This window comes from Dermacentor albipictus, chromosome 8 (genome assembly GCF_038994185.2).
Source record: "Dermacentor albipictus isolate Rhodes 1998 colony chromosome 8, USDA_Dalb.pri_finalv2, whole genome shotgun sequence".
Classification (NCBI taxonomy): Eukaryota; Metazoa; Arthropoda; class Arachnida; order Ixodida; family Ixodidae; genus Dermacentor; species Dermacentor albipictus.
Genome location: NC_091828.1, coordinates 99,827,981 through 99,846,514, shown reverse-complemented (window position 1 = coordinate 99,846,514; position 18,534 = coordinate 99,827,981). Strand labels below are relative to the sequence as shown.

The following is an 18,534-nucleotide window of genomic DNA, read 5'->3' as shown; positions in this document are numbered from 1 at the left end:
AGTGGACGTGGAGGAGCCCGAACGGCGAGACTAGAAATGAAATAGACTTCATACTCTGCGCTAACCCTGCCATCATACAAGATGTGGACGTGCTTGGCAAGGTGCACTGCAGTGACCACAGGATGGTAAGAACTCGAATTAGCCTAGACCTGAGGAGGGAACAAAAGAAACTGGTACATAAGAAGCCGATTAATGAGTTAGCGGTAAGAGGGAAAATAGAGGAATTCCAGATCAAGCTACAGAACAGGTATTCGGCTTTAACTCAGGAAGAGGACCTTAGTGTTGAAGCAATGAACGACAATCTTGTGGGCATCATTAAGGAGTGTGCAATGGAAGTCGGTGGTAGCTCCATTAGGCAGGATACCAGCAAACTATCGCAGGAGACGAAAGATCTGATCAAGAAACGCCAATGCATGAAAGCATCTAACCCTACAGCTAGAATAGAACTGGCAGAACTTTCGAAGTTAATCAACAAGCGTAAGACAGCTGACATAAGGAAGTATAATATGGATAGAATTTAACATGCTCTCAGGAACGGAGGAAGCCTAAAAACAGTGAAGAAGAAACTAGGAATTGGCAAGAATCAGATGTATGCGTTAAGAGACAAAGCCGGCAATATCATTACTAATATGAATGAGATAGTTCAAGTGGCTGAGGAGTTCTATAGAGATTTATACAGTACCAGTGGCACCCTTGACGATAATGGAAGAGACAATAGTCTAGATGAATTCGAAATCCCAAAGGTAACGCCGGAAGAAGTAAACAAAGCCTTGGGAGATATGCAAAGGGGGAAGGCAGCTGGGGAGGATCAGGTAACAGCAGATTTGTTGAAGGATGGTGGACAGATTGTTCTAGAGAAACTGGCAACCCTGTATACGCAATGTCTCATGACCTCGAGCGTACCGGAATCTTGGAAGAACGCTAACATAATCCTAATCCATAAGAGAGGGGACGCCAAGGACTTGAAAAATTATAGACCGATCAGCTTACTGTTCTTTGCGTACAAACTATTTACTAAGGTAATCGCAAATAGAATCAGGAACACCTTAGACTTCTGTCAAGCAAAGGACCAGGCAGGATTCCATAAAGGCTACTCAACAATAGATGATATTCACACTATCAATCAGGTGATAGAGAAATGTGCGGAATATAACCAACCCTTATATATAGCTTTCTTTGATTATGAGAAAGCGTTTGATTCTGTCGAAACCTCAGCAGTCATGGAGGCATTACGGAATCAGGGTGTAGACGAGCCGTATGTAAAAATGCTGAAAGATATCTATAGCGGCTCCACAGCCACCTAGTCCTCCATAAAGCAAGCAGCAAAATCCCAATAAAGAAAGGCGTCAGGCAGGGAGATATGATATCTCCAATACTATTCACAGCGTGTTTACAGGAGGTATTCAGAGACCTGGATTGGGAAGAATTGGGGATAAAAGTTAATGGAGAATACCTTAGTAACTTGCGATTCGCTGATGATATTGCCTTGCTTAGTAACTCAGGGGACCAATTGCAATGCATGCTCACTGACCTGGAGAGGCAAAGCAGAAGAGTGGGTCTAAAAATTAATCTGCAGAAAACTAAAGTAATGCTTAACAGTCCCGGAAGAGAACAGCAATTTACAATAGGCAGCGAGGCACTGGAAGTCGTAAGGGAATACGTCTACTTAGGGCAGAAAGTGACGGCAGATCTGGATCATGAGACAGAAATAATCAGAAGAATAAGAATGGGCTGGGGTGCATTTGGCAGGCATTTTCAGATCATGAACAGCAGTTTGCCATTATCCCTCAAGAGAAAAGTATATAATAGCTGTGTCTTACCAGTACTCACCTACGGGGCAGAAACCTGGAGGCTTACGAAAAGGGTTCTACTCAAATTGAGGATGACGCAACGAGCTATGGAAAGAAGAATGATAGGTGTAAAGTTAAGGGATAAGAAAAGAGCAGATTGGGTGAGGGAACAAACGCGAGTTAATGACATCTTAGTTGAAATCAATTAAAAGAAATGGGTATGGGCAGGACATGTAATGAGGAGGGAAGATAACCGATGGTCATTAAGGGTTACGGACTGGATCCCAAGGGAAGGGAAGTGTAGCAGGGGGCGGCAGAAAGTTAGGTGGGCGGATGAGATTAAGAAGTTTGCAGGCACGGCATGGCCACAATTAGTACATGACCTGGGTTGTTGGAGAAGTATGGGAGAGGCCTTTGCCCTGCAGTGGGCGCAACCAGGCTGATGATGCAAATATGTCAAGCAGGCAACTTACATAGGGCATGCAGAAGCAGAGCCGCATTAATTAAAGTGCACTGCAGGGTACAGGAGATACTACGGAAGTGGCCGACCGTCAAATCAACACTTCTGTGCCCGCCGCATTAGCTTTGCGGCTATGACATCGCTAGAGGTCATGGATTTGATCCCAATCACAGCAGCCACATTTCGACGGGAGCGAAATAGAAAACACACGTGCACTTAGATTTTGGGACATGTTAAAGAACATCATGGCGTCAAAATTAATCCAGAGCCTGCCACTACAGCTAGCCTCATAATCCGAGTGTGGTTTTGGAACGTACAGCCCCATAACGCAATTCAAGTTTAATACTTCTGCCACAGTGCGATGTGCCATGTGAGGAAACAACAATGCTTAACCCTCTCAGAGGTTATAAAATATGGCTCACAACATCACAAAAAAAAATTAAATTATGGGGTTTTACATGCCAAAACCACTTTCTGATTATGAGGCACGCTGTAGTGGAGGACTCCGGAAATTTCGACCACCTGGGGTTCTTTAACGTGCACCTAAATATAAGTACACGGGTGTTTTCGCATTTCGCCCCCCTTCGAAATGCGGCCGCTGTGGCCGGGATTTGATCCCGCGACCTCGTGCTCAGCAGCCTAACACCATAACCACTTAGCAACCACGGCGGGTGGCTCACAACATCACCTCAAGCAAACACCTCTCCCTGTGTATTCTGTGTACTACGCAGACAAACAGCAGTGGTGCACGCAAGGTAACGTTTAACATCGACTCACCACTCTCGTGTTAGCCTCAACGTTGAAGAAATTAAACTTTAGCAGTCAACATCACCGCTAATTATTGTCAAAGCATCCACCACGGAAAGCTTTGCTTATAACGATTCACACAGTGCGTGGGATCTGCATATTTTTTTCACTAATATTAGCGGGTACATTTATAATAAATATCGGATACAACAAAGTAACTTTAGTGGCAGCTGTGACTACATTATGAGGTTTGACTGCACGTAAGTTGTCTAGGTTACATCGTCCCACGCCTGAACTTGAAGTGCAACAAGCAAAGAGATGAGCATAATCAGCACATACCCTAAAGCATTCATGAGTGCTGTTTGCAGTAAAGAAATAAAAGGAAGAAAGTGTGATAATAAAGCAGGATGACAGATTGGGCCATTTGGTAAACGAGAGAGGTTTAGAAATAGTACACCAAGGCATCTTTGCGTACCCAAAGCGCCGCACCTTGCTTTGCATTCTTTCACATTCCTTTTTCATTGTATTGTATGTCCGCCCATTGGTATCTCCTAACTTCAAGTGCGCAGAACCTATTGATCTATTGCGAACAGTGCCATAAGATGCACAAGGACAAAAGAGAAGGAACCATAAAGAATCGCATGCCAAGCTATCAACTAAAGTTTAATAGCAAAATATTCATCACCACTTGTATGCCTGGCTGAACTTTCTGTACTTATGCAGACATCTGTTGAAGTGGTGGCATGGTGGTACATATATAGTAGAATATTGCCAATCAAACTTTAGTTGGCAGATCGGCATGTGTCCCATGGTTCTCCACTGTCTGTTCTAGTCCTTAGCCCCGCTATTCGCAAGGGACAACAAAAGAGCTCTCGCAGAAACTCACCAACGCCTCCACTGGTGCCGATACGGAAGACCAGCACGTCCCTGCAGCGGGCGTAGTGCAGCAGCTTGAATACTTCGTGCAACAGGATGGACAGCGACGGGGCACCCATGCCATGCTGCATATGGCAGACAAAGACACCTGTTTGCATATTTCCTCAAGATAGCACCGTTCTCGCACGATGCATTGGTGGCATTCACAGGTGCAGGAAGAGACACATCAAATACAGTGAACCCGTCACATCAATGACAACCGCGGCACGGACTCTGTTTTCCATTGCTTAAGAGGAAGCTCCAGTCTAAACATATACGAATGGGGAAATCACACCTCTCAACGTCCACTGCACCGAATTTCATGAGGTTTGTTGCATTTAAAAGAAACAGTTAAAATCTAGTCACTCTAGAAAGTGCATCTATAATTTATGAGAAACTCCTAGAAAAAAATTCAAGCAAATTGCAAAAACTAAATTTACAGCTCTCTAACTCGGCAAGAACAAAAATATGACAATTCTGTAAATTGCACCTGATACTGCATCTAAAGAGGACAAAATTGATGCATTATAGACGACTCTTAAAGATTTACATTAATTTGTGAGTATGACTTTTACAAAACCCTCGTTACCACCGTAGCAATCTCATGTTAGCTGTTAATTCATATATCCCCTCTGCCAACTTAAGATGCTTTAACAGAGACAGTTTAAAGAACTGCTATATACATTTTTGGTGCAGAGTTACGGGTTGTAAACTTCGTGCTTCTAATTTTCAGTGCAAAAGCACTACTAGCCTACCAAACTGGATTTCACCTCTGTCTGTACGAAGCTTTTTCATACCAATTTCTCTATGTAATTTCCCCCCAAAATTTCCCCATGTAATCCACTCAACCTCCCAACTTCGCATCAATATTCAAAGAAGAAACTGTGAGCATTAAGCGAGTAAGCAAGTAAGTAAGCAAGTAACATTGCTTGGCAAGTGTTTGCTGCTAAAACTACAGTGTGGAGTGCAGTGCTTCCACAATCGCACGCATATACTCACGCTTATAGAAAGCAGGGGCCCGACCTTGTACATGGAGTATCGGCCAGCATAATGGCTCAGGTCACAGAGGTCGGTACCGGTGGGCAACTTGAGATCGAGCTCCTCCTTGGCCAGCCGAGCAAACTGCTCCATGCGTGACGGTGCGCCACCCATGCACACAAACTGCAGCACCGAAGCAAATGGCCATGATTGATTGATTGATTGATTGATTGATTGATTGATTGATTGATTGATTGATTGATGTGCAGGGTATAATGGTGCTAGGGCCAGGTCTGGCCACATAGCGCCAAGCAAGCGAGCGATAATGAGTTTTCAACTGAGTAATGAATGGCAAAGGGCAGATGTAACATGGCTGGTAAAGAGGCCTAAAGAAATATGCGCTTAAAATTCGTAAAATATATGTACTAAAATTATGACAATGCCTAGTGAAGTGCGTTATGAACATAAATGACAAAAGGGTGATATATGAGAACCTGTCAGTGCCAGTAGCACCCACCAGGGGGCATAGCCAGAATTGTTTTTTTGTTTTTTTTTTTTGGAGGGGGCACGCACTTGAATTTGGACGGGAAGGGTGAGGATAGCTGGGTAGGCTAGATGCTAGCACAATAATTTTGGGGGGGCTCATGCCTGTGTGCCCCTCCCCCCCTCCTGGCTACGTCATGAACTACTGCCTCACCAGGACTCCTGAATGCAAGGACCTAGAGTCATGTGCTATACAAAAGGCTACTATCGCAGCAGTAGTCTCTGGAGAGAGGATGGCCTACAGGTCTCTCGAGCTGATAACAAGTAGCACAACATCATTCAAGAAACCTAAAACTAGACCGGTGTCAAGAAAAGAGTTCTGCACCATGGAACAATGTCGAATGGAGGGGAATATGCTGTCGGTAAGCTAGAAGAAAGTGCTTTTTTTTTTTTCTTTGATCGTCTGCTTTCTAACACTCCAACAAGACATAGATGACAGAGCAAATGGACATATCAATGTTAATGTTTTATCTGGTGCTGATGTCAATATCTCTAGCTAAAGCCTCCCACTAAAGCTGCACCTCCACAGCTTCTACCTAAATATATGTAAACAAAGAAATATTCTTGCTCGGCTTCCAACGATCTGGTTTTGATAAGGTTTGTTGCATTTCAAAGAAAAACTTTACGTATACCGACTGTAGGAAGCAGATGTTTTTAAAGGAACTTTTGAAGAATATTTTTTAAAATTGCAAAAATGAAACTAAAAACAAATGGACTGAACCGTGAAGTTTAGAACTCTCCTACTCGGCAATAAGGTATGAAATCACAGTTGCATCTAAAGACAATGAAACAGATGTATTATACAGCACTTTGAAATATACAAGTATTAACTTTTAAGTAGGAGTTCAGCAAAGCATTTGTAAATCCTAATGATTAAACATAGGCTGTAAACTCATACATGAGAAAACTCGCCCACTTTCGATGCTCTATTTTTCTCTTAGGTGCAACAAATTTCGTTCAAATCGGTGCAGCAGTTCTTTAGTAAGATATTTATGTATTTTACATAAAAGACTCGGACAAGTATTTGAATAAGGAAAACATAGCTGGTTCCAAACTAGAGCTTTTCCTTAACCGATGCCCACAAGTAAAATGGTTTGTGTTAACTCACTCATCTTCATCCCACCTGTAGAAAAATAACTGGATGTTTCTGAACACTATACCACAAAACTACACTTGTCAGACTTCGTCCAAAATTACTTGAATACTTCCAATTTTCACTGGCTTGAAAGGCGAGTTCAAAAGCGACACTGAATCAGGTAAAAAGGCGCACTAAAGACAAAATTTGAGCTGTGTTTGTAAATTGCACTTCTACAGTAGGCAGTGTCCGAAACCTGACATCTATGACGCGTTTCCCGTTCCCAGAATCGCTTCCGCCACACGCAGCCAGCAAAAGCATGGTGTTCGTAATCTGCGTTTGTTATCCAGAGGGCGCTGCCACCCCAGGGATGTGGATGTGGACGCCACCTGTACCAAAAAAGACACTCTTACTCTGGAAAGAGGCTTGGTATGTCGAAAAAGGCACATACATGAAAGACGGGTGGCAAAAGCGTCTACAAGTTTCCGCACTTAACTAGCTGTGATGTCAGATTTTGACAGCGTTATTTTGGGCCTAGTTGTTGTCGACAAAGGTGAACTACATTGTATCCCAAGTTAGCCAACAACTCAACTTGGCAAGCTTCAGGACATCTCGGTGAACTACAATGGCCCAGACATTAAAAATAGTTTTGAGATTCGCGATGCCACACTGACCTGCTGGTGCCGTTGTTTCAACAGAAATTCACAAAAATTGAACATTTCCCTTTCATTTTCTTCCTTTATAATTAACCTTTTAGAGCAAAATTAACAAAAACAGGGATTAAGGAGAATACTCAGTCAGTCAACATTTATTCAGTGCCCCTTGAAGACTGGTCATGTATTCTTTAAGAAACTCTATTTTCTTTCTTTCTTTATTTGCCTGATTCTTTTTCACTTGTCTGTAGATAACTGCTCCTCACTCACTGCGTACTCTGGCAGCAGAAAATTGAAAAAGTCGGCTGCAGAGAACTGAAGGAGGAATCGGCAGCAGAAGCAGCCAAGTGCGGAGAAAGAAGTACAAATGAGCAAAAGGGAATGAGCACACCAAGCAATAAACTACAGAGAAGTGAAAAAGAAGCATGCAGCAGCAGAAGGTAAAAAAAATGTTGATCACTCATTAGAGGCAATTATGGCCAAATTAATTGCATTCTTCTAATTTTGTGCACAAACTGCACTGCTTCTACGCCCAGTGTGATGTCAAATTTTAAAATATTTTCTCATTAAAAGAATATTTGCTATTCTTTTTCAACAAATGCTTTTTAGTATTTTTTCGGATTCGACCTGCAGGCAGAGCAGACTCACCTTGACATCTCCAAACATGTCCACCAGAGAATGCGTGGTGGTGGACAGGGCCAGGTGATAGAGGTGGTCCGAACTGAGCTTCGCCAGGTGCGGGTTTCGAAGCTGTACACAGCCTTCCACATCTCCATTGCTGCGGACAGGCAGTATGCAACGTGTAGTTTTACCCTTGACACCAGACCACCTAGGTGTGGACTTGGTGTAAGCTCAACATACCACCTCTGTCAAAAGTAACTAAGCCACCACGCTCATAGTTGATTTCGAGAGCTTGGCATGTAAAAGTGACGTCATTCATGTGGAACTGCAATGCTCTCTGACAATTTCCTGTAGCAGTGAAGGGAAAGCTATGAAGGCGTATCTTGTACCAGCAGCAGTGCTCCTGAAAATAATTACAGAGTCTTACTCGCATGAGCTTATTAAGCTGGGAAACTGGAAACACAACCATCTTATGTCCTATTAAAGTAAGGCATAAACTATGCTACTCAGTGTTAAATCTGATATTTATTTTTTTCACTCTCTTTTCCCGCTTTTGGCCAAATGTGAAACTGTCACACATGGAAGCCACATCATTGATTCCGTATGTGCTCCATGAAAGTGAAAGCGCTGGACATTGCCAGACTACTTGATGCAGTACTAATATGTGCAGAAGCTCTGCCCCTACAGCTGCCACTTCAGTGTCTCAGAAAGTTGTCTGCAAGCATAGAGTTTGTCACTTGTTTCTTGTTCACATTTCTTGTTTACAAGGCATTTTCTTGTTTACAAGGCATTTGGGGGCCTGGAAACGTATAATACGGTCGTGGTTTGGCGACGTACCGAACGTGCGTCGCCAAACGTGCCAAGAAATCGTGTTTTCCGGGACGTATCAACCGGTAAAAAATGAGTTAACTCTATTGGGTCATTCTTTGTGTTCTCCATTGCGAACACTGGCGCCGGGAAAACGTATGTAACGGGAACGTATAAACCAGGTTATACTGTAGATAGAAGGTCACGAACCAATATATATAAAAAAATTGTGTTTGGCATTCACAAGTGACCTCACCGTCACTGACCCCACCAGACGGGTTTTCGGTCTCTGGCTATCACTGGTTGACTGCGTTAACTAGTGATTCTAATTTCCTGTTCCACACAAGCGTAGTTTCTTTCGCTATTTGCAAAAGTTCAATACATAACCAGCACCACCAGGATTTCTTTTCTTTATCTTTCCCTTCCACCTTGAAAGTTATCACACTGGAAGAGCTCCCATTAAAATCAGTTTCGCGTGCAAATGCATCCACACCATCACCTATGTTCCTTCTGCATGGAGAAATAAGTGAATGTTGAAAACAATCTACAAATGCGAGCTTTGGCCATGCTTACAATAACAATAGGAACACCAGCTCTTTAGCTTAGGCCGGACCGGATTTACCTATCGAAATACTACATGCTAAGTACAGGAATTTCATTACACCACTGCTTAACCGATTTGAATGGGAACTGTTGCCTTTTAGAGAGAAAGCTAAATTCTACCAACTGTTGGAAGCAGAATATTGGTTTAGGGTACAAAATTTCTTTACAGAAGTTGCTCAAACTGGGCAGAATGCATAGAAACATTAAGCACAAAGTTTACAATTTTTGTCAATCTGAGCTTCCCCTCCCCCCCCCCGCCAAAAAAAGAAAAGACATCCCAGTTGAGTAAACTGCATCTAAAGATCTTCCTAACTGGACAAATATGACGCACTAGTTTCTCAATTTATGTGAAACCATTACGCTATTTACAAGCGTTCTGCAAAATTCCCATTCGTTAATTATTTACGTTTCCCCCTGATGTCTTGTATATAAATGTTGTGCACTTTAGATGTGCCTAGAAATGCAGTTTAAGGAACTGTGACAATTGTTTTTTTTTACTTAGTTAATTAAATAGTTGTAAACATGATGCATAATTTCGTGACTATTTCTCTTAAAGGCAACTAACGTCCTCAAGATAAGTTCAGCGGACGACCAACAAAATTATTTCTCCATTCCCATGTATCCAGATAGGAGCTACTGAAACAAATCTTTTCTCTTAAACTTTCTAAGCACCGCATTTACACCCAAGATACATTCTGCACCTCAGCACACCATTGCACTGAATATCGTGCCACAAGACCGGTTATGTTTACGCAGCCAAGGTATGTATGTCAGGCGGGTGTGCACTACAACAACTGCAAGGATGCTACTGATAAGATAGCCAATCTAGCACACCACGCAGTTTCTCACTGGCCAGCCTTGCTAAAGGCCATTCATTCGAGGAGCTTCAAGCCGAACAGCTGCCCTTTGCATGCCAATGTTACCCCATCTTTTTTTAGTAAACTAAACAACAGTTCCACAGCCATGACAGCGCAGGAATGCTGCACTTCGCATGCAAACCTTGCCATGTCTAGTCAAGTAAGCATATGTTTCGCAGCCATATCACAGTGCAAGAATGCAGTCCTTGGCATGCCAATTCCTTGCCGTGCTTAGCCGAGTAAACAGACTCCACAGCCGTATGACAATTCACGAATGCTGCTATCTTGTAAAAGTGGCTGTTGACCGCGTAAGGCAACAGTTAACCGAGTGCTGATAACCAGGACAGCGAACGTTTGTTCAGATTGTACCTCTGTCTCGGGCTGTTTCCCTTGAGAAGTGCAACAGGCTGATTAACCCACACTTTGCTGGTTAAACAACTTGCAACATTTCCAGCAGGGTTTTGCTACTCGGTGCTCACTTTAAGCACGTTACCCAGCTGAAATCTTCGCAAGAGACCACGTGGGGAGGGGGAGGGAGCACCCCTGCAGATTCCATTCCAGAGGGGGCACACACACCCCTGCCGCGCAGAAGCTCCCCCTCCCCTCTCTAGTACAGTAATTACGCATTGGTTTCACAATAACAACAAACAGTTCGTGTAAGCAAACCTAGTCACCGGCTCCTGCCCCCACGCTCAAAATGCACTTAATTCCAGCGCCCCTGCAAGAAGCCCTTCGTCTGCAAGATTACCGTCTCTTGCAAAGGGTCCAGGAGTCCGTAAATGCGTGTGCACAGTGTATTGAACGATTCACATTTTTTATCTTTTAAACTCACAACTGGGTTGCAAGATTATGCAGTCACGGAGATACCAGAAACAGATTTCGATTACCTATAGACTCGCCATGCCAGATGATCGAAATCAGCACGGGCGCACGCGGCCGCCATTTTGATTTTGAACTTCCACACGGGAACGCGGCCATCGCGTCCGGAAATCTATCTACACTCTAATAAAACAAAATTACACCCTTTGAGTCGTATCTTGCCACACAACACTCTAAAACAGTTGCACCCTTTGGGCTGTACATTTTCCACACTCTAAGGCACAGTTACACCCTTTGGAGTGCCCCTTCTGCCACACAACGACAATCTTCATCTGCCTTGATGCGTTTCCTTTCTTTAACGCTGCGAGCCCGGTACTTTCCAGTAACGAACGGCATGCGCGTTATCAGCATGATAGTATTCCCGACAGGAAAGTAGCGGGCGAGGCGTTTTCAAGAAAGGAAATGCATCAAGGCAGTTGACGATTATCGTTGTGTGGCAGAAGGGGGCAATCCAAAGGGTGTAACTTTGCCTAAGAGTGCACACAACAATAATCATCAGCCTTGTCCGCATTTCCTTTCTTTAACCCTGTGAGCCCGCTACTTCCCAGTACCGAACGGCATGCGCGTTATCAGCATGACATAGCATTGCCGACAGGAAATTAGCGAGCGCCGAGTTTCCAAGAAAGGAAATGCACGCAAGGCAGATGACGATTATCGTTCGGGGACACATATACACCCCAAAGGGTACCTTTGTCTAACACTCTTAAAACGGTTGCACCCTATGGGGTGTATATTTGTCCCACAACGATAGTCGTCATCTGCCTTGCTTGCGTTTCCTTTCTTCAAAGCTCGGCGCTCGCTACTTTCCTGTCGACAATGCTATGCCATGCTGATTTATTTATTTAAAATATAACGCGCATGCCGTTCGTCACAGGGAAGTGCCGGGCTCACAGCGTTGAAGAAAGGAAATGCGGACAAGGCTGATGACGTTTATCGTTGTGTGACAAGATACGGCTCAAAGGGTGTACATTTTTCTTATAGAGTGCAGAGCGGTACGTAGCGCCGCGGGTTATTCGTCCAACTGAACCACAGACTGCACGCGCCGTTCTCGCCACCAGGGTGGAGGAGTGCGGACGGGATGATGATGATGATAACGGTGATGCGCGCGCGCAACCTTTGAACTTGGACGGTGGCACGAGCCACCAAACTGGTGAACCCTTGTAAGTACACCCGCGAGCAAAAGTACACGGACCAGGCAGGGATTGCGCGATAAAGTCGACTTTTTCCTCAGCCTGTGCGTGCAACTTGAGGACTGCAGTCCAAACTTGGCATTGAGAACTTTCCAGTCTACTCGTCGAATTCCGTTTATGCATACGAATTGCAAAGAAGTTTAGTTTCTTTAGAGACTTCGCGGTCTGTATACTTTTGCTCACAGGTGTGCACATTAATAGACCCGTGGAGGATGCGTGCGGTCGCTCAAGTCGCAGCGCATTTTAACGTGTACTTAACCGCGTCGGTCGGTTTGACCCGGCTGCATAGCGAGAAGTAAACGGGACTGCTATAATCTCGGCGATTTATTTAACTACACTTCATCCCTTTCATATAATCCATCACTCAAGACCAGCCGATATCCTGTCCTCCTGGTGATAACTCGAGCGGGACGCCGTTCAAGCGCGAAAAGAAACAAAAAAAAGTTGCGGTATCGAATCGGTACATTGAGCCGGCCCGGCAAAACCACAAGGACGTGCAACCACTTCCAGTCGCGGCACGGATTGTGTCTCACCTGTACTCGTCTCGCGAGCAACAGCAGGCCGGGTCCCGGGGCGCTCGAGGCGACTGCGGGAGAGGCTCGTAGTTCTCCATGGCCACGTCCGCCGCCGAACTGGGCCGAGAGCCAACAACCACCGGCTGCGATGAAGCAGGGAGGAGGAGGGGGAGGCGGACGGGGCCGTCCCCGGGAGGCGGCCGCGGAATAACGGCGGTGGCGTCAGTCGGAAGCATCAGATAACGCGCGCACACCAAGCGAGCGGCTCGAGAAAGCGGGCGACAAATCAACGGAGAAGGTGTGCGCGCCTTTCGACTAAGCGACCAAACGAAAGCCCTCCTGTTGTGCCTTCTGCACGCCGAACGCCGCGGCTTCACGTGTTCGGAACGCTGCGAACGGAGCAGACGTACCGGATGTGTCTGTCTATACAACCTCCTCCCCCCCCCCCCAAAAATACCGAGCGAGCGTCGACCGCACGACGTGTCAGCAGCGGCCTAAAATCGTCGTAGCGGCGGCAAAGCCGAAGAACAGTTGGGACAGCAGCAGACGGCATTCGAAATGCAAATCACCTGGCACGATCTGCGCACACATGCTGTCGCCGATTCTGCCCTTCGCCGCTGACGCACGGTGCATGGGGTCGACGCATCGCGCGCTATCGTTTTCGATTAATGCTCCGTTGGATAGGCGTCGACCGACCCGGCAATTACGCCGCGAGGCCTCGATTCTCCCCGAGAGCGCGACGAATAATTAATTACGTTACCTTTTCGTGGCGACCATTTCAAAACCCGCGCCTACAGAGCAAGCGCGGCTTCGGACGTAAACTCGTCAAGACGTCATCGAAACAAAGCCTGTCGTGGCTGTCTCGTGAGGGCCAAATACATGTGGCGCGTACGCGTGCAACATGGCCGTGCTGCAGAAAAGCCGAGTCCGAAGGAGAGTCTTATGTTGCAAAAAGTGGAAGAAATGGGGTAAAGTGCAGCGCAGTAGCTATCTCTCAGTAGAGGACACCTCAACTGCGCCGCACCGGGGAAGAAGGGAACGACAGTAGAGAAAGAGAGAGGGCATCAGAGGCAGCAGCACGCAGAGGCCCAGCCGAGTCCACTCAGCACTCTGAAGAAAGGTGGGAGAGCCCGTACCACTGCGTTTTTTTTAAAAAAAAAGAAGTATTGACAGCTTTCGGCAACGCAGTCATAGTGTGGCCTTCAAAACACCAACCGCAGCTACGACTGGCGGTACAGTGTACTGGTGGGCTTGTTTGTGATACCACGTGACCACCACCTCCCCTTTTGGTGGCAGCGTGGTGAAGCGCGTTTTGAACGAGTCGTTTTAGAGGGCGCCGTAACTGAAACATTTGTGACGCTCTCAAAAATTGAGGCTTCGTGCCGCAAGTTGCGGGGTCTGCGGTTAACTAAAAATGCGAATAAAGTGGAGCACAACGTTTTCGCGACAGTACTCATTTAAACTATATTTTTCGAGGGGGGGTGGGCGGGACTGTAAGGAATCAGCCAATTTTAGGGAAATCACCTCATGAGTATTCAAGAGCTCACGGCAGCTGAATTTTAGCATCAACACTATTTCATTAATCGACATCATTATTAGGCGCCGCATAGGGCACTTCTCCGCTGCGTGAAGTAGAAGAAATGTTGAAGTTATACTGGCTTGAGAAACAGCGTGAGGCAGTAAGTGGACGACCCTGTACTGACTGATCTGCATTATCCCTGCTCAATCGCTGGCTCCTCCGCGCTCAAAATTTCGTAATACATCCTGTAGGTGCGGGCTGCGTTTCAGGCACCTACCGTGTCCTGCGACGACGACGACTTGTTAAGTTTTACATATATTCCGCTTCAACGAGGCTCTGCTGTCCAACCCGAACCCTGAGGACAACATACTGAAGCAAGGTTAGGGTACGGGCTAGTTGGTATATGTATAGTATGTATGTAAGGTGTATATATATGTATAGTATAGAAGATGTATAGCGCTGGTGGATAGGGCACGGACGACAGGGTCCGCGGCCTCCTGGCGTTGAAAGTCGCAAGCGAGCACCATACATTGCTGCACCAGTGGTTGTGGGAGGCCGTGTTTCTTTCGGGGTGGGCGCTGTTGGGGGGTCGGCGCTTGTGGTGTCTTCTTGTCTCGTCTCTTGTCTGCATTTTACGCTGTTAATAGCAGGATGGAAAACCAACAAGCCCAAGCTGCTATTCTAGCGAAACTACTTCAGTGCGGGGCGTGGGCGCCCCCGACAAGGACGAAGGCCTCGGTGCGGCCAAAAGAAAACGTGGACTTTGTGTAACTTCTCCCTTGCCCTTCTCCTTTCTTCGATCTATCTTTTGTAAATAAATCAGTCTCGAAACGCATCCCAACGAGTGAAGTACCTTCCTTCGAGGCTCCTGCGTGCACGGCCGACACCGTCCACCTTAGTTCATCATCATCATCAACCTAGTTACGCCCACTGCAGGGCAAAGGCCTCTCCAATACTTCTCCAACTACCCCGGTCATGTACTAGTTGTGGCCATGCCGTCCCTGCAAACTTCTTAATCTCATCCACCCACCTAACTTTATGCCGCCCCCTGCTACGCTTCCCTTCCCTTGGAATCCAGTCCGTAACCCTTAATGACCATCGGTTATCTTCCCTCCTCATTACATGTACGGCCCATGCCCATTTCTTTTTCTTGATTTCAACCAAAATGTCATTTACCCGCGTTTGTTGCCTCACCCAATCTGCTCTTTTCTTATCCCTTAACGTTACACCGATCATTCTTCTTTCCATAGCTCGTTGCGTCGTCCACCTTAGTTAACACGCAGCAAAAGTTAGCGGAGTCGTCCAAGAGCGACAGCAATTAGAGTCAGCGCAAAGGCGCGAGCATTCATTTACACCTGGAGTGCGGAGGCCGCGCTTCAGCTCGGGCGAAGACTTTCACTCGCGCAGAGCAGCAAAATAAAGTTAACTCACCATCCGCTATCAACGGAACGGATGTCGCCACCACCTGCGTCCCTGCTACAGCGAAAACACGGTGTTACAGTTTACAGCGGTGACGGGACGGAATCGACGTTTTGAACGCGTCGTCACAATTGACGCTCGCAGTGGAATTTATTGCAGATCCAAACCGACAATGCAACGAAAGGCCCGAAAACGTGACGTTCAACCAAACAACGCACTGCAATATGACACACCTCTCAGCGAAATTTGAGCGGCAGTCGGCCACTACGTGACGTTCCTGTTTATGTAACACGCAGCGTACAAGCACGTAGGTTTATACGGCGACAAGTGCACTTTTTTTTGGGAGGGGGGGGGGGGGGAGTCGAAGGCTGGGACGATGTAACGACGCCCTATTACGTAATATTACAATGCCACACTATTTCTTTTTTTTTTTGCGCGCTTCGACAACCGTCAGACCGGCGCCGTTCGCATATGTGTTTCGCAGCGGGAACGGCCGCTGTTGTGAATGGCGGATGATCAAGCAAACAAACAAAAAATAAACAAACGAAGCGCACGGATCGAAGAAAAAGGAATTCCTAGCGTCACACCCGAGATGCTATATATTCTGGACCACGACGTGTTCTGCGAAGTCGTCGAAAATCCGACATGTTCGACGGTCTATAATCCAATCAGATAAGCCGTAGCATGTCCCTTTGGGCCAATCAGAGGTGACAACATGGAGACGAGACGCGATTTAACCGCCAACGTATGCAAGCCGTACATATAAACCCGTACAGCCACCCTCCACCCCCCCCCCCCCCAAAAAAAAGAAAGTTTAAATGAGTACTGACACGAAAGTTCTGTGCTGCACTTCTTTTGCATTTTTTTAGGGTAACCGCAGACTCCGTAATTTGCGGTACGAAGCCTCAATTTTTGAGAGCGCCACAAATGTTTCTATTATAGCGCCTTTCAAAAACGACTCGTTCAAAACGCGCTTCAACACGCCACCAAAAGGGGAGGTGGTGGTCACGTGGTATCACAAACAAGCCCGCCGGTACACTGTACCGCCAGTCACTGCGGTGCGGTGTTTCGAAGGTCACACAATGACTGTGTTGCCAAAAGCTCACTCTGTTTTCCGTTCCCTTTGATTACCGCTACCTCCTTCCTTTTTGCTCTTCCGAGCTGGGGTAAAGTGGCGCGATGATATCGTCTTCGCAAACAACCTTGACCCGTTATCTACGAAACTTCCGCGCAAGTTCCGTGTCTTACGTTGGCCGACAAATCGCGTCTCGCTATCACGTCCCTGTCGCTATCTCGAGTGGCTTCCGTTGAAACGCCGCAAAAAAAAAAAAAAACGAGGAAACGGACTCAGCATCCGCAAGACAAATCTTGTAGGTACAGGCCAGGTTGTCGCGAAAATATATTCCCCTGGGAGGGATACAACTAGTTCGCACCACGGTTTATAAAGCTTTTTATAAACGGTGGTTCGCACCAAGATCGGCAGTCGCCGTTACACATACGGACCGTCACAGCGCACGAAGCTTCGCGAATGTCGCGTTCCGACTGGCATGCAGCTCATTTCCTCGCGTGCGAGCAAAAACACCAGACGGGATGCCTTTCTTTTTCGTCTGCTAGCTTTCATTCTGTGAACGTTCGTCTGCACGTGTCGTCTGTTTTTTTTCTTTTCGTTTGTTTTTTTCCCTTCACCTCGCGACCCCACAACGAACCTGTCAGGACTCGGCGGGGTGCCGGTCCAAACGAAATGTGCCTCGATCGTTATCTCCGCCGTTCAGCAGACTTGCGTTTATCGCGACGTCCAGCTGCCGTCGACCCCCAACCTCGCCGCGGCCGGTGATGAGCGAATCACAAATTTCGGCGTCGTCTGCAAGTCCGCATGCAACGTGCGTGCTGCGAACAGCAAAACGGAACAGCTTCAACCGCTTCCGGACGGGTCACTCGTCGCGTGGCCAGACGCTCACGCCAGGTCGCGCGACGACGCGCGCACTCGGAAATGACGTCATCACAGACTACTTCCGCAGTGAAGACGTTTTTCCTCCTGTTCCTTCACTGCTGAAAAGCTGCCAGTTTCTTTCGCAATCAAAGCCGCTTATTTACACCAGCGATGTAGTAAAACAAATGAAATGTGTTCCAGCATAGAGAATTTCTAATGTCACCTGGGAGCCACGTATTGCACACACGTCTCACCGGGGAAATTTTTGAGATCCTTAAACGAGAACCGCAGTAACGTCAGCATATCTTCTTCCTGATAGCCGAAGAAGGCTCAGGAGCATTATCGATTGTGCAGTTAGTTTTTATAGCAGATTGAAACGTAATATACCAAGGCGAAAAGCTTTAATACTACAGATCGTTACTTAAAACCGACTCTTGTCTGTTGTAAAACAGGCTTTTCCCTGTCTATGGCATATATATGAAGACGTAACATTGAGTTGTGCGTTGCCATGGTGATACTGTACAGTGGATTTTCATCTCGCGGTATTCGAAACGCGCATGACGGTAACTTTTAGTCGTCTGTGACGACACGATGGTCCAGATCAAGTTAGCGTCCGCTTTCTCGAAAGCTGACGGCAAGAATATGTTTAACGAACTGTCATGGCAGATCCACATGAACAGACTCCATGTGCAGAATGTATTACCTGTTACGGAATGCAGAGGTTAACCGTGGACGGTATTAGCGCACCGCTGGTAGCGACACCTTGTGGCGCTTTGTTCAACTACCGCGCGTTTGAAACGTTTTGTGTCGCGCGAGCGTTCTCGTCGAAAGAAGACCACAGAAATAACTGCATGTTAACGATTATGCCACTATATCGAAGCTTTACACCAGCAGGGCCATAGTTTAGTATACGACAGGCAGCTTAAATAATAGCTTTGTCTCATCTTATTAAATTTTGCGCCGTAAGATGGCACCACCAGCGCGGCTGCTTTCCTAGATAAAATGTCTAAGAACCGTAGGCTACTCACGTCTA

At 46.4% G+C, this 18,534-nt stretch overlaps 1 protein-coding gene across 2 annotated transcripts in view; it reads right to left on the bottom strand.

The window, feature by feature from the left end:
• The window catches only part of LOC139048908 (uridine phosphorylase 1-like), a 28,535-nt gene extending 11,481 nt beyond the window's left edge, over positions 1–17,054 (bottom strand). The window contains exons 1-5 of one of the 2 annotated variants that reach the window (XM_070523839.1): positions 17,043–17,054; positions 12,652–12,776; positions 7,810–7,939; positions 4,912–5,073; positions 3,884–3,998 (exon numbers count right to left, since the gene is read on the bottom strand). In XM_070523839.1, the coding sequence (XP_070379940.1) occupies positions 3,884–3,998; positions 4,912–5,073; positions 7,810–7,939; positions 12,652–12,731 (487 nt within the window). In that variant the 5' untranslated portion in view covers positions 12,732–12,776; positions 17,043–17,054. Of the gene's footprint in view, positions 1–3,883; positions 3,999–4,911; positions 5,074–7,809; positions 7,940–12,651; positions 12,777–15,583; positions 15,603–17,042 lie in introns of those variants that run through there. The other variant, XM_070523838.1, reaches the window with a different exon arrangement.
• Between the last annotated feature and the right edge of the window lie 1,480 nt (positions 17,055–18,534).